This window comes from Agelaius phoeniceus, chromosome 8 (assembly GCF_051311805.1).
Source record: "Agelaius phoeniceus isolate bAgePho1 chromosome 8, bAgePho1.hap1, whole genome shotgun sequence".
NCBI lineage: Eukaryota > Metazoa > Chordata > Aves > Passeriformes > Icteridae > Agelaius > Agelaius phoeniceus.
Genome location: NC_135272.1, coordinates 8,525,067 through 8,547,713, shown reverse-complemented (window position 1 = coordinate 8,547,713; position 22,647 = coordinate 8,525,067). Strand labels below are relative to the sequence as shown.

General features: G+C 40.3%; 1 protein-coding gene across 7 annotated transcripts in view; it reads left to right on the top strand.

The window, feature by feature from the left end:
• DNM3 (dynamin 3) overlaps positions 1-22,647 on the top strand; it is a 170,811-nt gene that overhangs the window by 89,462 nt on the left and 58,702 nt on the right. For all 7 annotated transcript variants that reach the window (XM_077181929.1, XM_054638439.2, XM_077181931.1 and 4 more), the window contains one exon: positions 13,897-14,006. In XM_077181929.1, the coding sequence (XP_077038044.1) occupies positions 13,897-14,006 (110 nt within the window). The remainder of the gene's footprint in view (positions 1-13,896; positions 14,007-22,647) is intronic.

Here is a 22,647-nt window from a genome sequence, read left to right as displayed (position 1 = left end):
GCCCCACCTCTCCTTTAGAACATGAACAGCAGAGAAAGGAGTGTCATGATTCTGTAGTTAACAGTTCTTTTTGAACAAGTTCAGAGGAGGCCGTTGAGATGCTCAGGAAGCTGGAGAACCTTTCCCATGAGGGCAGGCTTGGGGGAGTTAGGGCTGTTCAGCCTGGAGAAGAGAAGGCTCCAGGGGACCTTAGAGCAGCTGAAGTGTAACTTAAAGGAACTCCAGGAGAGCTGGAGAGATACTTTTGACGGGGGCTTGGAGTGACAGGACAAGGGTTGATGGCTTTAAATTGATTCAGAGTGGGTTTAGATCAAGGATCAGAAAGAAATCCTTCCCTGGGGGGTGGTGAGGCCCTGGCACAGGGTGCCCAGAGGAGCTGGGAATGCTCCATCACTGCAAGTGTCAAGGAGCAGTCTGGGATAGAGGAAGATGTCCCTGCCCATGACAGGGGGTGGGATGAGATGAACTTTCACTCCCTTCCAACCCAAACCATTCTATGGTAGGATTTTTTCCTTTTGAAGCCATGCTGTGTGTGTGTGGATGTTTGTGTGAGGGCAGTGAGGACTTTGTTAAACTGCAGAGTAAGCTGAGAATTTGCAGCCTAATTCAAATCAATTAGAAATGTTTTTATATGGAACTCAGGGCCTGACACTAGTCAACTTCTACACTAAATGATCCAAATCATGAAATAATGAAGACTTTTTGGCTGTGCTGTTTAAGCTGAAAGAACTTAGTATCCAATGGTAATTAGAGTATAATTATTTTAGATTGAGGGGCATGCACCTATTATGGCATATAAAATTTTCCTTCTTTTCAGTGAGCAGAAGAAAGATTCCATAATGTGCTTCTCTTCAATGTGACCTTGTGTCTTAGTGTTCTGAAAAGGTCTGGGATTTTGTTTATGCCTGCAGAAAATATCAGAGGTCACTGATACCAGAGTTTCCCATCCTCACTTCCCTTTTAGGAGGAGGTTGTGTCAGTTCTGTAAAAGTGCAGTGTACAGCTCCAGTGGCTTTACCAACAGTGCCCTTCTCTGTAAAAGGCACCTACAAGTGGTGGTCTTTGTCCACACACAAACTGGTCAGGGTTGTCTTTGCATTTCTGTACTTCCCAACTTGAAAACCACTTCTTGCACCAAACGTCTTTTGCAGGAGATGTGGGAGGTGAATGGAAAAAGGAAGTGAGTGCAAGGAAAACAAGGGGACTCAGGAGTCACCTGTAAAGGCTCTGTGCAGCTGCCAAGCGAATTTGATTTTAAACCGTAGCTTTGTCTTCTTAGACTAAACTGTATTTTTCCCCTTCTAAATTAGGTTTTTCCCACCTACATTTCCAAAGTGCAATTTCAGGGCAGATTGAAATGTATTTTGAGGTCTTCTGTTTTCATTAGGGAATGTGAATTTCTTTTAAATGTAAATTTTCAAGGTTTATAACACTTGGTTTGAGGAAGATTTTTTTTTTCTTTTTTGAGTAATGGCAATTAGTTCTGTAATGCATTTATGTAAATATACATGCATTTAGCCTTGTCTGTTGTCATGTACTTTTTTCCTGGGAATTACTAGTAATTATATTTTGGTAATGTATTAGTATAAACCCCTCATTATTTCAAGCTATTTCAGTATAATGTATTATTAGGCATTTAAAACAAATCTAAACTGCTAGACAATCTAGTTTTTGTCAGCTTGGGAATATCCTTAAAAGAGCACAGAATGTTATTTCTGCAAAGTAAAGAATTGAGACAATAATTAAAATATACATTTAATTTGAGTAATATAAATGCAGAGAATGGATCACAGAAAATCAAATTGCTGAATAGGATGTTAAAATAGCACTTTAGCAGACATAGAACACTTTTAATGAACTTTTTATTTCAGTATTTTATTTCAATACTTTTGAGGCTTTTGAAGGCCAGAGGGAAACTAGCTGAATTGTTTTATTTATTTTATATTGTATTTTTAAAATTTCGTTGCATGGACAACTTTGCAATAAGCTGTCCTTCCTTCTTTGTATCTTTGATTGTCCTAAAAACAAAATGCTTGTCCAAAATATTCTTTACTGCTTTAGAACACGTTAAAGGATGATTTCTGATAACAGAATTAACTGTGTGTGAGAGGAGCTCATTGGCAGCTAATAAGATGGTTTATATGAGTAAGGCTTAGTTGTGTGAATGCAATTTCCAGAATCCATTGTAGAACCAACCTCCTTGTGAAAAATTACAGACTTGGGAGTTTGATAGATTCACTATTCTAGATCTCTTACTGAAATTTGATTGTGTACCAATATTTGTAGGTTAGCTATCTTGTTTTCACTTGGATTTTTGTTGTGACCACGCTGCTTTCCCATGGAAACACTCCCAGAATGGCTTTTGGAGATGGATTTTTCCAGCAGCAGTTCCTCGTTGGTTGCAGTATCTGTAAAAGCTAACGACATTAAGGAGTAAGGAATATATCTTTCAGAGCACTAGTAACGAGTAATAGGGGTGTTTTGACATAGTGTTTAAAGAAAAAAAACACCCATGGAATTTGGTTTCCTGCCCAGAACTTTGACTGACTGTCTGGGAATTCAGTGCCGTATGTCAGTGTTGTGTAGAATTGGTGTACGTACGCTGCAGTGATTCTTTACAATTGTTACAGGGTCCTGCAAGTTTAGAGCCAGGGAACTGATAGTCTCCAATATTTTGAGTCAGCATTGATAAGGACTTGCACTGTTGAGGAAGTGCAGAACAGTAAATAATTCCCTTTCTTCCAGAGAGGCAGTGGTGTTCATCTTCCTTGTCTGTGTACTGTAAAAATTCACCATTTTTGCAGGCATCTTTCAACTTTTGGATTTCAATGCACCTTTTTTGTTGTCTTCTTTGTTTGCAATAATGTCCTCACCTCTTGCATTACTGTTGTTTGTGTGGAGTTCTCAAGCTCCTGGAGACTTCCAAAGCCATTGTACCTTTCATGGTTTCTTTGAAACAGCTGAGGTTTAAGCACGTATAGCCAGTGCTGCTGAAGCAAAACTCTACACCTTGTTTGTTGAATCTTTTAAAGTCTTATTTTCACAATACAATTTCACCAACAATAGCTATCTAAGCTGCATGTTACAATTTTTTAGAGCATGATGAAGATAGTTCTTACAGCTATTGTGATCATTGGTTAGAAGTTGTTTCCTTAGGAAAGAGCTCTTTTCTAATTGTGCTCTTGGGGAAGCCAACTGACAGTATCTTAACAGAGATGATTAAGTAAATGCAGGTGTTTGTCATCTTAACACAACTTTCAGTCTACACAATGGTGTATTCAATCTGTATTTCCCTCCCTAAGCAAAAAGCATGGAATAAAAGAGGGTGTTAGGTATGAATCAGAGTAGTAGTTGATTGCAGGAATCCAGACATGGGAGCACTGGAATTCTTTAAAGATGATGTTATTTCATACAGAGGAGAAATGACATATTTTTAAATGTCACTGCAAGAAAAGACAAGGTTTGGCATTAGTCTGGATTGGAAGAGATATGGAGAAAAGTAGAAAAACAATTAAAAACACTTTTGAATTATTAGTAAGGTTTTTATTTTGGGATAGCCAAAGAATATGACTGTAAGATTCTTAAATCTGGCAGTTACTGAAGACTTCATCCCCCATGCAAAAGCAAGGGAAATGCCTCCTCCCAGGTGCTGATACTCTTGAGAGATTCTCTCCTTGCGCAGCTTTTCGTGCTTGTTGCTCACAGCAGTGACGATGGAGTCTCTGCTTGGATGAGTTTGTTGCTGCTGTGCTAAGAATCAATCTGGCAGCCAGAAGCATCACAGATGTTGTGTCCTGACTTCAGCACCCCACTTCCCCTGTGCCCCTCACAGTGCTCACTGGCAATCCAGCTTTGTTTCCAGTTCTTGGCTGTGACAGTGCATGATCTGCCTCAGCACAAACCTCTGCCTGTTGCTTCTGACATGGAGAAACTGATCCCACATGGCTGAGGATGTGCTGCTGATGCCTTGGAGAGGCTGGCTAGGCAGAGTTAGAAAACAAAGTAGGTATTTATTTGAAAGGTTTTCAATAGGCACACCTTGGGCAGTGCAGGAGGCTCGCAGAGGCTGCACCCAGGATGGACAATGGTCAGGAGTTTTTCAGGCAGATAAAAGTTTGGTTTATTTGCATATCAGAGGTTAATTGTCCAGTTACAGCTTCAGGTAATGAAGTAATTTACTCAGAGATTCCCCCCCCAATTCACTGTTGTTTACATTTTTGGGGGCCTGAGTCAGTAAGGTGTCCTTCAGTTTCAAGCCTAGAGAGAATTCTTTTTGTGTGAATAAAATGGGACAACAGTAGCTGACAAAGCTATGGAATTTTAGAGTTATACACTAAAGCACTACTCATCTGAAAAATAGAAAAGCTAAAATTTAAGGCATTACTGTGAGTTTGTGCTTGCAGTGTTTGTTTGCCTGTTTCTGTTGGAGCTGGCTGCAAAGGTGGCTTTGGATGATCTGTCCTGGACATGGCACAGCCTGCTCTGGGCCTGCACAGTGCCAAGGATGGCCAGGCTCTAAGGCTTTGCTGCTATAAGTGTTATCCTTCACTGTGATTCAGCAAGGGCACGAGGGTGGGCTTGGATGAAGCTGACAAAGGTGATCTGTCAATAAATAACACCACGAAAGGCACTGACAGCACTTGAACAGTCTGTGGTTATTTCAGTGTGAGGATGTCTCTGTCCTTCCAGAGGTGCTGCTGTGTGCTTCCCCAGAGTGTGCTGCCTCCTGCTGAGCTATCTGCCTGAGTTCAGCATTCAAGGGAGCACCTGGCCCCGGCAGTGCAGTTTGTCCCTGTTTCAGGTGTGTGTGTTGAAGGTGTGCTGTAGGGTTGACATACTTTCCCTTGGGCTGATGCTGCAACAGGCCCTCTGTTTTCTGTATTGTGCTGCAAGGGAACAGCTGATCAGCACAGTCAAAATGATTTGCAATGTCATGATTTGCAATCAAAATGATTTGCAGTGTCCTTCATGGAACACACTTCTGCCTGTGACAAACATACAGTTATCAGGAGGGAGCAACACTGGATGTTTGCATTTAATCTACAGCATCTGCATATTGACAACCACCATATTTGGCAGCTCTCCTACACACACTTCCCTCTGCACACACTCCTGGTGGTAGGGGTCAGGAGGAGACCAGCACTGCCTGGCAACTTGCAGTCACTTTTTTTGATGGCAGTAACTTTGATGGAGCCAGTCCAGAGGAGGGCAACAAAGCTGGGGAAGGAGCACAAATCATAAGAGGAGAGGCTGGGAGATCTGGGGTGGCTCAGCCTGCAGAAAAGGAGGCTCAGAGATGACCAGTTTGAGGAGCAGCTTTGGCTCTGAGCTTCAGGAGTGCTTCAGTCTGGGACAGCTTCATGGGAACATTCCTGATGAATATTTCTAAGGAGATCTCAATCTAATATTGGTTTCCAAGGACAGCAGGTTTTGCTACACATCGCTGCAATTATTTTAGGATATCTTTTGTCAAATTCTGAGATACATCTCAAAACCTTCCCTTGAAGATTTGATAGCATTATTTGGTGACTTACCATTTGAAGGTAATGTTTTTGCTGTGAAGTAGAAATTGTACTTGGTGGTTATGATGGTCTCAGTTTTCTTTGTTTATTAGTTATAGGAACATCCCCAGGACTACTTAGTTTACAAAAAAACCCCAACCAAACAAATATGTTGCTGGGATATGACAGTCAGGTGATTTTTATCACTAGTGTTATAATTCAACAGCTTTTCTTTGACAAAATTGATAAGCTAGAGTATATTTATACATATGATGTGGAGCAAGGAAGGAGATAGCTTCAGACAGTTGTCTCAGAAGTTAATGTTTTCCATGACCCAAGTATCTTGGCTCTATTTTAAAAAAAGAGAAAAATAAAAAAAAGGAAAAAGCTGAAATGTACCTTTCAAAAAATGCTGCTATTAAAAAAAAAACAACTGAAGAGGAGGGGTGCTGAGGGAGAAGTCTTGACACCAGAAGCTCTGTCACAGCAGAGTTTCTCTCGAATGTCTGGAAAAAGTCTTATACTTCTGGGATGCTTTCCAAAATATTTTCAATGACCATTGCCACAGGCGTGAACTTCTTAATGCATTTTGCAGTAATCTCCACTACAGTGAAATTGATTGCTGTCTGAAAGCTTTTAATGATAACAAGCAAGTGGAGCAGCATAAGTGCCATGAGCTAATTTGTGTGTGTGCATGATGTTGCATGTTTAGGAGTCCTGCAGAGACAGATGCATCACCTCAGGAAAATCCTGCTTAATGTTTTTTACAGAATTATGTAATTGCAGATTTATCATTTTACATTTTGCAGGAAAGATCTTTTTTTTGCATACACAAAGGATGTGGGGTCTCTGGAGATACTTCTGTTGGTACCCAGGGAAAGGTCTCTGGTGGCTTTCTGAGTTTGAGCTTTCCTAGGGCTCACTTTAGAGAAGCTGAAATAGATAAAAAGGAAGAGGAGTTTTAGGAAATGCCTTTCCAGCAGACAAAATTGTACTGTATCAAAGGTGCATCTTCTTCATGTGCTTACCAAGGAATTTCAGGAGGCTAATAAATGAAAGATTCCCTTTCTATCTTCAAGTTAAGGGCATTGAGGAAGCTGAAAATATCGTGCAGCTTCCTGGGTTTTTTTCCATATTATCTTAGTATTCCTAATGCAAAAGATCATTAGAACTAGAGAGGTTCATCCACCCAGACCATCACCTTTCCAAGACTGAAATCTGAGCTGCACTTCAATTCAAAGAGAAGAGGTTTCAAGAATTACGTTTTTTCTGTAAATAAAAAAAATTCCCACCATGAAAACACATGTGTATACATATATATATACATATACATATACATATATATATATATAAAACCACACTATTTTTATACACACACACACATATGTGTGATAATGCAAATTGTCAATGCAGATTGCCAGCTGAGAAGCCTGATCTCACAGACCCTGGTGTGTCACTGTCCCTCTGTGCCAGCACAGACATGCTGCTCCTTCATCCTGCACTGCTGCTCCCACAAACCACTGTGGTTGCTGGATGGTCTGCAGAGGTGAGGAGTGAAAAACAAAAACTTGAGCACCAGCAGAGAAAAACAAGCTGTCCTAAGCAGGCTTCCTAGCAAGGGATAGAAAGGTCAGAGGATACATTTATCCCCCTCTACCTTGGAGCAGCCGCCTGGCGCATCCAGCAGAATTTTTCCAGACTGTCACTGGCTCATCAGTCGGGGCTTTCTCTCAGTTTTAAATGCCAACATCACTTCAGTTCAGAGGAATTGCTGGCTTCTTTCCCAGACAAGATTTCCCAAATTCAAAATGACCTTTCAAGATCCTAACTAATAGGAGCTAAACAGAGATTTCCTCTTCATCAGGCCCTCTCTCAGATTGATCCTTTTACTGACAGCACAGAGCAGTGAAAGACCAGCCCTTCACTTGTGATAATAAACACCTCTTTTGGAGAGGGGCAAACTTGACGTTGAATTTCTTATATACTCCAGAAACTATTGCCCTTGCATTTGATGCACTGATTCTGTAAAGGCAGGGTGGACTACCAGTGGAATTATTAGATTTCCTTTTTTTATTTTTTTTTAATTATTTTTTTATTTCATACAGCCATTCAGACTCTGCAATGGGATGCCTAGACAGCCCCCCTCGTAGGTTTGTCAGCTCCCACCTCAAGGCCAGCTTGGCTGCTCAGTTCAGCTCTCCCCAGGGATTCTGTGCCCATCCTCTCTTTCAGGCAAGGAGAAGGAGGAATCTGGGGCTGCCTAGCTCTGAGCAGAGGGGTTACGAGGTTCTGCTCTGGGGTGTGCTGTAGGAATTCAAACTGTAGCTTCAGCTCCCTGGAAACCTGTCCTGAAAAATAGAGATGTAGAGACAGCCTATCCTGATGTCCTTCTGGGAAGTCTTGAAATGTGGCAGGATAGAAAACTCCTTTCAAGGGAGAACCAGTGGCCATTGCTTCTTGAAGTATTTTGAATGCAGAGTTGTGAACTCTCATTTTTCTATACTTGAAAAAATTGGGCAACAAAAAGTTGCAGAAACAAATAATAATGCTGGGTCTTACGAGAGAAAACCACAGTGAGAAGTGAGTGACACTGTAAAATTAAGAACAAGGTCAGACTAAGGACTGATTTACCATTAGCATCAGATTTAGTCCCATAACTGAATTCTGAAGGAACAGCAGAGATATAACAATGTTCTTAAATTTCTTTAATTACATGTTGTGGAAAAAGATAACAAAAGATTGGAAAAAAAAAATGCAATTGCCAGGAGTATGCATAATTGCCTGAAAAAATTAGTACAAATGCAAAATATAGAAAGATAACTGAAACCTGAAATAGCTTGGTTCTATCATGAGATCTTTCTTTCAGCTACACTTTCAGGTTTGATTTATATAAGAAACTCAATATTTTGAGCATGGGGCAAAAGATAAAGAGTTGTAAGACTGAAGGAATACAAGATTTGGTGTTTGTGCTCTGTTCTTTTAACAGCCCAGCTTATCAGCCTGGGCCATTGTCACATTTTTGTCATGAGATTTTCAATTTGGAGTTGACTCTAGAATACTGGAGGGGAGAAGTGCATAGATGGAAGAAACATGTTCTCATCTGCAACTTATTAAGTATTCTTTTGCAGTGCTTTTCATAAAATGTTAGAATATTTAGGTATGCATTGTTTTTCTGGTAAAGCAGCTCCTTCTTCATTTTATAGACGTGTTAGAATTATGTTTTCTACATCTGTATCCAGGAGCATGCTCAGGCCTGAATCCCACACTGCTGAGTAGTCTGTAATAAAAGAACTTGCTTCAGTTTTCTTCAGAATGTTGCAGTAGTGTCTGAGAATCTCATGCTTCATTTTTCAAAGTATGCTTTGAGGAATATAAACTGAAACAGAAACACAAGAAAATTCTCTTGGGTATATTTAAAGTCAGAATATGGTAAATTATTGGATATTGATTTGAATACTATAAAGGTTTCTATGAGGCATCTTAATAGTTTTCACTTCCATCAAATGCCACAGTGTGGGCTGTTGGCACTGGTAGCCAGAGCTCTGAGGTGTAAACAAGGCTGAGCCTTTCCTTTTTGGGAGTAAACAGGCACAGACCACCAGCAGTTCCTTACACTTGTATTATTTCTCTTCTTTCTTTAATAAGGATCACTCTGGCTCAGCAGGTTCACAAGCCACTGCTTCTTGTGTCTGTAGAATGTGGACACTGCTCTGGCCATATAAAATAGTAGAGTACTGTACAATAGCTTTGCTTTGGGACTGTTTTCTGCCTCTGCTGCTTAACTGCTTTGCCAAGTGGTTGCTTGGCTTGGATGTTCCACCTACATGTTTTAGAGCCCTGATTGCAGGATATTTGATGATGCCCTGCCATCCCTGGCTCTGGCAGAAACAAGGTTGAGCACGATGCCTGAGTCAGGTAAGTGTTATCCCTGAGTATGAATGCAGAAACAAATCCAGAGAGCAGTACAGGGTCTGGAAACCTAGTCCAGAGGCAGAAATGCTAAGTTTTTTATCTGCTGTTCTCCAGCTTTATTTCAAAGCTGTTCTTCCTCAGTTTATGATTTTAAAGCAGTTCACTCTTTTGCCTAATCAATGCCTAATACTTGTTAATGCCTCATAGTAATGGCAGAGGAATTTTGTGGGTATCTACATTTGCTCTCAGGGCACAGTAAATACTCCTGAGATTTGTGCTCTCAGCTGATGCAGAGAATGAATCCTGCTGCAAACCAGCCTTTGTTCCAACCTTTCCAGTGTGGCCTGTGCTTCCAGCTGGGAGCTTGATTTCTTTGAACTTGGGGTCCCCACATAGACAGGTTTTGGTTGGTGTCATGACCCTCCATGTCAAAGCTGATGTTCTATAAGGCATTGGGAAGTGGTGAGCAAATCAGCTCAATTCTCTTGATGCAGCTGAAAGTGCAATCAGGCCAATGCTTGGCTCAATCCTGCATTTCAGAGCCTGAGCATTGTGTGCTTGAGGTGTGCTGCATAAAATTGAATTCTGTTCTCTTGTGGGAAAGAGCCTCTGCTGCTGCTGCACCTTAGCCAGCCTGAAGTGACACAAGAACCACCTTTGATAGCTGGAAGAAGCTGAAGTCATTAAACAATCTCTATCTTTGAAGCAAGGGAGTTCTGTTCCTCTTATCATCTGGTTTGCTGATGTGGTGTCCAAGGTTTCTTTTGCTGTTTTGACTGAGCCTGAAAGTTCCAAAAGCACAGAACTCTTTCTGAAGCAGTTCCTGCCCCTGGCTGAAAATGCAGTGGAGTTCATTAGCCTGGAAGTGCTGGCTGAGACCCTGCTGGGGGAAGGGGAGCTGCTGTTGTATTTTTTGTATCCCTTGTGCCATTTTGGACTTGAACAGTATTTATTTTTAGTATATTTAAACAGTGCAGAAGGAAGGGGCAGTTGTAATATGGCATATTTACATCATGCTGTCAGTTCCTGGCAGCTCCCTTGCCTGTCAGAGAACAGAACTGGTCCATTAAGGATGTGAGTGCTACTTATGCCCACGAGTGGTGAAACATCGTCTCCAGGGTGGGAAGGCCTCCCCAGGCCAGCAGGTTCGTTTGTTTTTCTAAGGTGGAGTATGGGGAATTTTTTTTCATGTCACAGGGACAGGAATGGGCCTTTCTACCTCCCACTTTTTCCTTCTTCTCCTCCACTCTGGAAAAAGAGAGGCGAAGTCTCTACGTGAGCTCAGCATGTGCTGGTTTTTCCCCTCATGTCACACTGAAGTTCTCTGCCCCTTTATAAAAATAAAAATCTATAAATAAAAAAGAACAAATGCTGAGGGGGACAAACTGGACCCACAGTTATGTGCATGTAGTCACTCGTCGAAGGGTGCCTAGCCCCATTCCTCCCAGGCTTCATGCATTCCCTGTTTCTTATGCTGTCAGCTTCTCAGGATGGGAAACATGCAAAACAGTCCTGGCTGCAGCTTTTTTAGCCCTACCATAACATAATATTAATTGAGCTTAGGCTGAAATGTTGGGCTCATCTGCTGTTGAATTAGCTTGTTCTCCATTTCTGTATATTCTCTCCCACTTTGGAGGGAAAATAAAATTGCAATGAGTTTTGCTGCCACACTTTAATGTCACAGTAGTACCTTTCTCCTGGAATTAAGCAGTATTTAGCTCTGATCTCTCCTGTGTGACTCTGTTTGCCTCAAGCACAGGCACCCTGTGATTTCCCTTTCTTGGAAACTGCCCTGTCTCAGCATGTGGGTAGGAGGCCATGTAAATAAATACCAACCACTTCTTAGCCTTCAGTAGGCATTTCCTTTTTCCTGGTGGTGCAGAAGAAACACTTTCTCACAGTTTGGCATCAAACATTTATATAACTTTCCCTCTTGTGGAATTTTTGTTTAGACAATCAGATTCTTGGTATAGTTTTTTCATCAGTTTCTATTTTTATTCATCTGTGGTTGCTTGGTTTGTCAGTAAATAGTGTCTGTCAGAAGAAACACCTCATCAGAAACTTCTTAAATTTTCAGTAATTGAATAGTAAATCATGATAAGTCTATTCTGTAATACTGAAAGATTAGTTTTACAGAAAAAATTAAACTTACTTGGAGTTTTTTCCTTAGCTATGATGGAATATATCTGCCCAAATAGAATATTTCTGCCCAAAAGATGTTTTTATATATAACCTGCCTTAAGTTTTTGAAATATAATACAAAGTATCTTATATTGCCTTGCAGTCCAGCTTTCAGCTGAAAAAGATATTTGCTTTTGATACAAGGTTTAATATGTGCTACAATATTTTTTATTACATTGTTACTTTTATTTACTATACCAGGTAGGACATAAATTTGTAACAGCAAAAGAGATCGTATCAATACAAATCAGTATTAGAGGATAGATACTTCGAATTTGCATATATAAATATTTATAAGATCTTCATTTAGTGTTGTTTACAATTTTTTTATTGGTATGAATATTAATTAATATGAATATTAATTAAATTATGAATTTACATGGCTTAGTTTTGTTTGTCTCAGTGGTAATTCTCAGTGAGTGGGTGGTGGTTTACAGTCCCTGCTGGGAGAGCCCCAGGGCTTCAGACCATGCAGATTCCCTGGGAGCAGAATTTAGATCTGAGCTGTGATAAACAGCTACAGAGTGGCACTGAACCAGACTCCTTCATGGGACCAGATGTTAGGTGAGGGATTGAAGAATAAACCTATGTATCTTCTTTTGTGAGGAATAATTTCTGGGGTGCTTAAGATAGAGGCAGTTTCAAAATCCATCAGATGCTTTTTATATAATACACAGAATTTGATAACCTTTGTATTCAACAGCAAGAGAAACTGTGCTTTTCCAGAAGGGCTTTTGAAATCTGCTTTTTCCTCTCCTGAGGCCTGCTAGGAGGCTGTCTAGGAAAGTGAGCCTTTGTTGGCCATGTCATAGTATTTTTATAGTTTCACTCTTAGGGCCTTTCTCATCCAGCTGAGTTTTGCAATCTGCTGAAGCTCTGCCAAGATGAATTGCATCTGCCCTCACAGAACACACGTTCAGCCCAGCCAGGACATCTTCCAGCTCTGAGCACTGAGAGCTGCTTGGTGTATTCTGGGAAACACTCACAGAGAAGACTGAGTCCTCAGCTGCTTTGTCCCTTTGTCCTGTTTCCTGGCATACAACAAACTGTTGTCCCATGCATATTTCTTCCTGAGCCAACCCCCATGAGTGATGTTCCAGCCCAGAATACTTGAGGAAATGCTGCTGGATTTCAGAGCTGGCTCTGCTGGTGACTGGGCAGAGACCAGTCAGCTTTGCTTCAAGCTGGCTGATAAGGGACTGTGAAGGAATCTGAGCTCTCCAACTTTGGTGATTTATTGAAGTTCTGTAGGGTCATTGGGTAGCCAAAGTCATGAAAACCCCATTTATATCCACTGGGAGAATTCCAGGGCATAAATCCTCTCTGCATCCATTGCTGCCATAGTGGCACCAGCCTCAACAGTACCTTGATGGCTTTTAGGAGCTGTTAAACTGTGCTGTGTTAATAACCCAGTGAGCAGTGCTGTCGTGATGGGCAAGCCCAGAATGAGGGCTTTGAGGATGGCTTCTTGTCTTTGGATCCTTCTATTGAACATCAGGTGTGTTTGCAAAGCAAACTGGAGAGGTCAGCTTCAGTTTATCCATCACTTAAAGAAGTTTAACACAATGGGAGCAGCTAATAATCTCAGGATTCTTTTTGTTCTGACATAATAAATGACCTTGGGAGTATTGCTAGTTCTTAATGGGAAGTGAAGGAAGAAACCTGGAAAAGGTGAAATTACAGTGATTGTGCTGTAAATGAGGGTTGTGATGAAATTGCAAAGGAGTTGGCTACGGCAAGAGTGAACAACTCATTCCTCTTTGGAGAAATAAGCTGGTTAGATTAGAGTCTGATTTTGTTTGTACATGGTATTATTTTGATTAATTTGTATGGGTTTTGTATTTTTGACTGGCAGAATTAAAGTTTATGTGTGGGTTTATTGAATGCCATGCTTAAATAATTAATAATTGCAACAAAGTAGAGATGAACTTATGCCACTAGTTACTTCTCTTGCTGTGCAGACATAGAAGAGTTCTTTTTTGATCAGACACTTTTATTTTAGTGAAGTCTGACCCTTGCCTTTTTAGAATTCAGAAGAATAAAAAATAACAAATGTAGATGTTTATGTGTTTAGGTGAACTTTTTTCATTAGGAAATGTTTTAAAAGGGTCAGTGAAAAACAGAACTGAAACTGAGGTTTCATTTCTCTTGCAGGTAGGTCTATGAAAGATAAGCAGACATTTAAATTTGGGTATTTCCTTATGATAACAAATGTTCCCAGGTCATTACCAACTCAACAGATCTTGCTGACATCAGGCTTCTTCTCACACAGTGTTGTTTTAATCCTTTTTTTTTTTTCTAGGAAAAAGAGAAGAAGTACATGCTGCCTTTGGACAACTTGAAAGTGCGAGATGTGGAAAAGAGCTTCATGTCCAGCAAACACATCTTTGCATTGTTTAACACAGAGCAGAGGTAAGAAAATGTGCTGTTCTGAAGATATTTCTATCAGATAGTATCTAGCTGAGCATTTCAATAACTGTGAGTGCACTTCTGCTGTTTCCACCATGTTGAGTACACAAGGTCTTGATATTCTTGATTTATCTGCTGCTTTGCTGTTGCATAACCATGGGATGAGAGGTTGGTGTCCTCTGAGCCACAGCTCCATGATGAGTCAGCCAGTCCTTCCTTATGGCTGAATAATCATCTCCTGATCCTATTTTTGTTTTATTTGGCAGTCACCTAGGCTTACCAAAACATTCATGACTTCTGTACCTTGTGACCAGATTCAACTGGTGTAAATCACAAAAGCATCATTGCTTTTCACTTTCTCCAGTGGAAAATCTTGCCTGTCACTAATCTTGGGACTCATTTGATGGTTTGTTTGGGTTTAAACACTGCTGAATGGAGAAAAATTAGATTCCTCTACTTCTTTAATTAATAAAATCTTTGTCTTTTAGTTTTTGCCCCACACTTTTCCTCTCAGACTCTTCTCTGTTTTAAGTGGTGTGGGTGCTCTATGGAAGCTACTCTTGATGCACAGCCAGCTCAGTCTCCTTAAATGTTACAAAAGACATAAAAGTGATGTGTAATTTTTATTTTTTTTTTAACTGAGGAGGAGAGTTGCGTTTGTAGCTGTCTCAGGGGAATTGCATTTTAGCAGATAAGGGGCAATTTCTGTAAGCTTTTTTTCAGGCAAATGTAGCATGGATAGATATCCTTATTCCCCTCTTCTGCTAAATTCCTTCATACCTGATTCTCCCTCACATCACTAAAGCTTGGCATTACCTTCAGATATTCAAGATGATGAGGGCTGGATGTGGCTCTCTGCAGAGGCAGCTGTCTTTGCTCCAGACATAGTGGCCAGAATTTCAGAAGCAAGGAGTGCCCCTCCCTCCTGCAAAGCAAAAGCAAATCCTGGGATTTCTGGGCTCTCAGGTTTGTGCTGACCCCAGGAATGTGAGGCCACAGTGTCAGGCTCAGTCTGCACCAGCCCAGGAAGGCTCTGCCTGTGCCTCAGCCAGCCTGCCAGGAGATGCCCTTTGAAAGCATGGCACACGCACACTGGCTGGGAATAGCATTTCAAATGCTTGACCCCTTGTGTTTCTGGAGCACAGAAAAAAGTTTTGAAAAGCTTTTCATGTTCTTAAAAACAGAAATGATCTTTGGATGCTGGAAATGAATGTAATTCTGATGGTTCTGGCTGTAGATATGAGTGGATCCATCAAGAAAGGTAACTTGGTTCTGGTGGCTTGATAGCAGCTGGAGATATTAGGTTACTTCCAGGAGAAATTTGTTCATTTAACTCATTGTTTCTCCTTTAGTTCAACTAATGGCTTTGGATATTATTATCATCATAAATATTAATCATTGAACTGCTGTGAAAATCCAAGAGCAGCATTTCCATTGGCAAGTTTGGGATTTATTTAGGTGGTATATAGCTGGACATTCACATTTTTCCTTGATTTTCATCCATACTAGACATCAAGGATTTCAAAATCAGATGTCTAAAATATTTGCCATAGCCCTGCCTCTTTGGGCTCTGAGTAGACCCTGCAGCCTCAGCAAGCTGCTCTAAAAACATCCTTACATCCACATGGGCATGTTAAGACATGACAGCACAGCAGTAAGACCACAAAATACCTTTGCCTTGGGAGAGGCAGATCATGGAGTCAGTCTTGCAGCTTTAAGGGAGGCAGAAGTTGGTTTTGAAGAAATATTTATTGAATTCTAATTAAAACAGCAGTTTCTCTGTTACTGTAAAACAGCTGATTTTTGATCTTTCTGAAAAATCTGCCTCCTGGCAGAAATTGATCAAAACAAGATTAGTATCACTTTCCACTGAATCCTGAATTGATAGATGTGTCAGCAAAAATAGGAATATTGGTTCTTGAGTAGAGTGATCTGGCTGGGGACTGTCCCCTATCCCACATTCTTAAGGAAACTGAAAGAGGGAATTGATAAAGATACATTGAAATAAAAATTCTTACTGTTGTTTTACTTTGTGGTAATCTGTTGAATCTTGGTTTCTGATCTCTGTGTGTGTCAGTATGGCTTGCTTTTCAAAGATCATGTAAAAAATTAACTTAGTTTCTGGCTGGCTTTTTTTTTTTTTTGGGGGGGGGTGGTGGAGTGGTTGCTTTTTTTAATTAAAAAAACCTTAGCAACTAAGAAAGAAATCAGCTTTCGAAGTCTGCCCACTGAGGGTTCTGGTTATGGAACCATTTTGCTATTTAAGATGTAGATCATTAAAGAACAAAGGCAAAATCATCTGTTCCAGCTTCCATGATAGCATGGAGATTATTCTGTATCTCTTTTTCCCTCCCCCCATAATCTGCAGCATGTTTTTCCTTGATTATAAAATCTTTCTTAATGTTCAATTAAATTATTTTAATTTTCAAGCAAAAACCCTTTAGGAGAAGAATTTTAATAAGCTTGCTCTCTTTTTCATTCCCAGCCCCTCACTGCATAGGTATTTGCTCCAGCCATATGTTTCTGATACTGTACATTTCAATAGTTTCCTGGATTATGCACTGCATTTTTTCCATTTATGAAAACCTTTCCAGCTCTGAAATATAGTTACCAGGAAAATACTCATTTCACTGCATAGAAGGAAAAACCATCTTGAGTTAGCTGAGACTGGGGGTAGATGGAGAAGGAAACTAACAGTATCTGTCATTTTGATTTACTGCAGAAGTCAACAGTTCTCTGACAGGAATCAAATGTGACTTGGTAATGTAGAGTAAATGGAGACTGTGACGATTGATTTCACAGTGAAGATAAATTCTCATGAAATGAACATAATTGTGTGTTTATGAAAAGGCTGTGCTGTGAAATAATTAAATTATTTTTGTGTTACTTTCTAATTAAATCTTTAAAATAACAACAAAAAAAGGTGAGGGTGGGAAAAGGAAAACTTTGCCTGAAATAGTTACAGTATTACTTAACTGGGAGGTTAGGTTTGTTTTTCTGCAAAGTAAGTCATACATTTAAAGTTTTTGAATGGGCCATCTACTTAATTTATAGACACTATGGAAGGCCTTTGCAATGGACTCCTCTAGTTTCATTACCTTAGGAGAAGTAGATATTAAACCAAAGTAAATTTGAGTGAGTGCCCTGTGATTCCTGGATCATTTTGGCTGCATCCATCTGCACAAGCCTGCCTTTAGTGACTAAAGTGGGTTCAAACAGTGTGTGTCCAACCTAAAGCTGTGAGTGAGTGCTATTCTGTGTTAACCATCTTCTCCACAGGAAACTCGTGGCAAGTCTGGCTTTTTTTAGACTGGAAAAAGAGATCAAATATATTGAGTATTTTAAAATAATTACGCTATAGGAAAAGAAAGAATGTTTGCAGTACTGCTGTAGAGCTTACTGTGAAGTTGTGTAGATGTAGCCACTGACTTTCTAGGCAGAGCTGAGAATGGAGAAGAGAGGATTTGTCAGTATCTCAGCTCACATTCAGTAGATTAATATGTCATGTTCTCATTGCTGAGTTGGTAAGACTCTTGTTCAGAGCTCAAGAACAAAGAAAACAAATTCTGTCCACCCCAGAAAGTTTACTGTCCTTACAGGATTTAATTCCAAAGACTTGATTTATTCTCCATGTATTTCTTGTAAAAATTATTCACTTCTTGGTGCTTTTTCTGCTACCCAAGTACTGTAGGCTGGAACAAAAACTGTAGTCTTAAATATGTCTCCCTTAAGGATCTGTGCAAGTCCTACCTCTCCGTCTCCCTTGAGAAGGGCAAGCAGTCATTGATCTTGTCCTTTTGATCCACATGGTACTATTTTCACAGATTGTCTGTTGTTCTAAAGTAATCTCTTGCCTTTGCAGTAGCCTAATTACACTTTTTTCCTGATTTACTGGTCAATACATTGTTGTATTATTGTATTACATCTCAATTTATATACTACTTCCCTTTTAATTCAAGAAATGATGCTGAGTAAAAAAACGTGCCTTCATTTGCTAGAAGCAGAAAAAATGCTTCTTTCCACCTCTTCTCCAATTGTGGAGAGATGAATTCTCTTTTAGAGGAGTAGGGATTCTATTAGGTACAGGTTTGGGGGGTTATAAATGGGAGTAGGCTGAAGTGTTTGCTAAGTTGGTGACTTTTCAAGCCTTCTCTACCAATAGTGGAAGTAGCAACCACAGAGTGAGGAAGGGTTACCTGGTGGAGAGTCCCTGATCTCTGCAGCCTTCCTCTGCTCCTCTTCAGACTCACTCCTGTCCTTGGAGCCAGAGGAGCAGAACCAATGTGGGAAATCTTGCTTTCCTTGCAGAGGAAGGTGCCACCAGTTCTCATGTCTTTTCCTTTCCTGCTCAACCAGTGATGCCTTGAGAAAGCTGAGCTAGAACAGAGGCTGGACAGAGTTAAAGAATAAAGTAGGGATTTATTAAAGGCCTCAATGTGCTGCCTTGGGCAGCACAAGATCCCAGCCAGGGATACAACCCAGATGAACCCAAAATGGTCACAAAATGGATGACTGGTCATGGTGTCTGATACTTTTGTAAGTTTTGGTCCATTTTTATATTGGAGTTCATTGTCCAATTACAGCTTTACCCCATGCAGTCCCATCCTTCCTGTTTTTCTCTCTCCAGCCCACATTGTTTGTGCTCCTGGGCCTGAGATTTGGATCATTTCTCCTTGGTCCCCAGCTGGAGCAGGAATTGTTTTGTCTCCCTGCTCTGTGCACAGAGCTCACCATCCCATAATATGAAGCCCAGACCCAAACACTAAAGCAGCACAGAATCTGAAAATATAAAAGCTGTAACCTGAAGCATCACCAGGACCCAGATGAAGCTGAATAATGGTGTTGCTTTCCTCACCTCTGTGGTTCTGTGTGATACAGGGGTGTGAGGAGCAGTGCAAAGCACAGAACTGTTCCTTTTGCTTCACAAGAGTGGGTTCCTGAGAGCAAAATGCCCCTCAGGAATCATGAAGCAGTGGGGCAGGATCTGCCATCCCTGCTCCAGAGCTGCCTGTCTGTAAAAACAGCTCTTTAATCTGACAGAGAGATGAATGTCCAGAGGAGAGTGAGCAAAAGGCCATTTTGAGGGCACACAATAGGACTGAAAATAGAACTGCCAGATGAGGAATTGTAGCTCCTGACTCCTGAGTACACTCTGTCTGTCAGGAATCATATTGCACAGGGAGCTGGTGTCTGGTAGGACCCAGGAAATGACTCTGTGTCTGCTCAGTGAGAGCTATCACTGCATGTTTTGGATAAATGTTGTTGGTTCTGGGTTGCTCTAGAAGGGGATGGAGCACAAGTTGTTTCTGGGACTCCAAATGTACCAGAGCTGTAAGTACTGGATTTCTGGCCATGGGCAGCAACTGGTTAACTGCTATCCATATATAAGGGAAATTGGACAAGAGCCAAAATAAAGGGAACTAGTGAAAGGAGACCGGGTCAGAGGAGGTGTTGGATAGAAGCCAGGCTAAAGGAGAAAGCCTAAAATGAGATGTATGTTTAGTTACTGTTTTTGAATTACTCAGAAAGCTAAGCCCCAGGAAGAGCTGGACTGTAAGCTATTCAGAGCCCTCTCTGTTCAAAATGGAAGAGAGAGAATCTGTTTAATTAAAAAGCCCTACAAATTTAATCCAGAAAAAAAGCTGCTAACATTTCTAAATAAACTCTTAAAATGCTGGAGAGTACAATATTTAAGAACAGGAAAAATATACAAACCCAAGGAATAGCTAGCCTTTATTGCCAACAGCTTTCCCTTATTAAAAAAAAGAAAAAAAAAAGAAAAAAAAAGAAAAAGGCTGGATTTTTTCCTGGAATATATTCTGTTTTGTCATTATTGACAAATATTTTTTACATGACAAATAAGAGAGAGTATGGTGCAGGTATTGACAGCTGGGGGCAGCTTTTGTGTCTGTGTGGCCCTGAGGCAAATTCCAGGCCAGGCTTCCATCCCTCACCACCAAAGGCATGAAACCTTCTCCTCCAGGGACTGCTGGAATATTTTAGTGGCAGTCCCTGTTACTACTGTGGATTTTGGCCTGTGTGGTGTTAGTTTTGGCTGCATTTCTGTTCTGGGTTACATATAGGACTTGAGATACTTCATTGCCAAGGCTGGCCTATGTACTGAGCAGCACATCTTCTGTTCATTTGCACCTGAAAGTTGGGGGGTTTCTGTGTGCTTTGAGTGTGTGTACTTGAAAAGATTCATATGCTTTTGGGAGAGCACTCACATGACACAGATGGCAAAATCCTTAAGTGTAATTATTTCATGACATTGTCTCGGAGATTGTCTCCTTGGCTTTTCTGGATATTAAAAAAAAAAGAATCTTCAGAGTCATGTGTAATTAATTTTAATTAGCATTCACACTGGAGTGATCTGAAATGGTATGCCTTGATAGAAAATGTTAGTCACTGCTGTTAACTCAGAGCAGATGGCCATTTTTGTTTCTTCAAAATATATGATTTGCAGAGCTTCTGGTAGAGCTTTTCTATTTGGAAAAAAAAGAAAGTGCATACGCTCAAACCAGCCATTGTGCAATTACAGGTGTCCAAAATCACAGAGTAAGACTAAATTTGAATAAGCACAGTGTGCACAGTGGAGTTGCAGATTAAATAGATGGAAAATGTACAATTTAATCCAAGATTACCTTTCCCAGTAGCTGGAGTGTCTGGATTCTGTTATTTTCTCCCATTTTCATTTTAGGTGACTATTCATTAAACCTATATTCTGTGTGTTTCCAATTTCAATCAAGTGAGAAATACCTAAGAATTGAATCTTTTGTGTTTTTCATGGAATAAAATGGGACCAATTTGCATATAGGTCTAGATTTCTAATGTTCAGTTTTGTTTCCATCCTAATAGAGATGAGATGTTTACAAAAAAATCACTTTGAAATCCCTGTAAAAGAAGGTATTCCTTTATCTTTCAGTCTGTGAGTAGCTTCCCTTTTGTCAGTGTGACTGCTGAAGCTAAATATGGATTTGTGTTCTTTACACAAAGAAGAAGATTTAAGTAGTTTATAGGTCTAGTTCTAAAATATGTCACTATTCTTGCTGTGTAATGGTTGTTCTGTCTCCTCCCACATTGGCAAGAATAAATGCATTTTTAATTAATTTTGGTTTGTATTTTCTCTTTATGAAAATAAATTTTATGCATATCCAGTACAACTTTGGCCAGTGATATCCAGATCCAGCTCAACCTAAGAGCTCTCCATGCACATGCTTATATGTGAGCATGCATTAATATATAATCACACATGTTAACTGGGCTTGGAATGAGGTTGCCCTTCCAAATTTTCTAGGCTTGCTGGAGATAAATATTTAACCTTATCTTAGTATTAAGAAATTGCAAGAGGTACAGTCCCTCTTGATGTGCAGCAGGGGATGTGCTCAGCACGTTCTGATGTGCAGCCACCTTGGAGGGAACCCACTGGTGTTGCAAGGGCTGTTCTTTCTGGGTGATTTCCAGGTGTGTTGTTCACTCCCTGCCCCTGGAGTGCAGAAATTTGGTTTATAGGTAGTCAAGCCTTCCCTAGGCAGTGCTGACAGCCCAGGCTTCAGGGTGGCTGGGAGGGAAATCTCAGTAACTCACAGCTGGGTCAGTCTTCAAACTTATCTGGCATTTCTCACTTTCCTCTTGGGCACTTTCAAATACCTCAATCCTGTCCTGTTAGGAATTTTTCCTGATGGGAGGAGTTCAGGAAACACCTATGGACATTTCTGTATTAGACTCTGAAATATATAAGAAATGAAGGTGAAAATAAAGTGAAGAAGCTGTAGAGTAAGCAAAGTCACAGCTGGGTGGCTGCTGGACTTTGAGGTGATGGGCCTGGCCTAGAGAAAGCATGTCCTGAGTGTGGAACCTTCCAGAACTGGAAATGATGCTTTTAGTCCAATTGTCTCTTCATCCTCATAAGCAATTATGTTGCATTTTTAATGGAAATGCAGTTCCAAGTTGAGGTTTATTTATCTAGAGTACAATAAAATCTGCAGATAACAAATGGTAGCCGTTTGTATTTTTCACTCTGGGAAAGAAAGGCAGTGTTATCACTATTATGTTGATTTCTGGATATGCCACTATAGTTATATTTTCATGGACTATGCATGATATTTAAATTACAGTGATGAGACTCCAGGAGGAAGTGGAGTAGGTAGATGTGGTAGATGCACACAGCTTTGCAGTTTCCTCACTTATGTGTTCACATTTAAGAAATGTTAAATATTCAAGGGAAATACTACTTGCAGATAGTACTTCTAAGCATGTTCCCATTTTCTGTATCTATCTTGTTTCTGCAGTCCTTAGATTTACAGATACCTGAATATCAGCAGGATTGGTATTGTTGAGAGTTCATCTTTCCTGGTATCCTTTATTCTGTCACAGTCTTTGATGTCCAACATCCCATTTAGCTGCTCTAGAGGTGAGGGTGAGAGCATGACTTCACAATATTCCATATGGAGAACCTAGGTGAGGCTTGAGTAGTAACTGGTGCTGTGCTGATGGCTTCAGCAATTTTAAGAAGTGGAAGAGAGAAGAAAACAGAAAATCTGAATTGTTTTCAAGAAAGTTTTTACAGCTTTCCATGAGACGCCAGTGCAATTCTAATGAGTAAAACATGTTAATGTGTTTTTGTAAGATTCCACTGGTAACA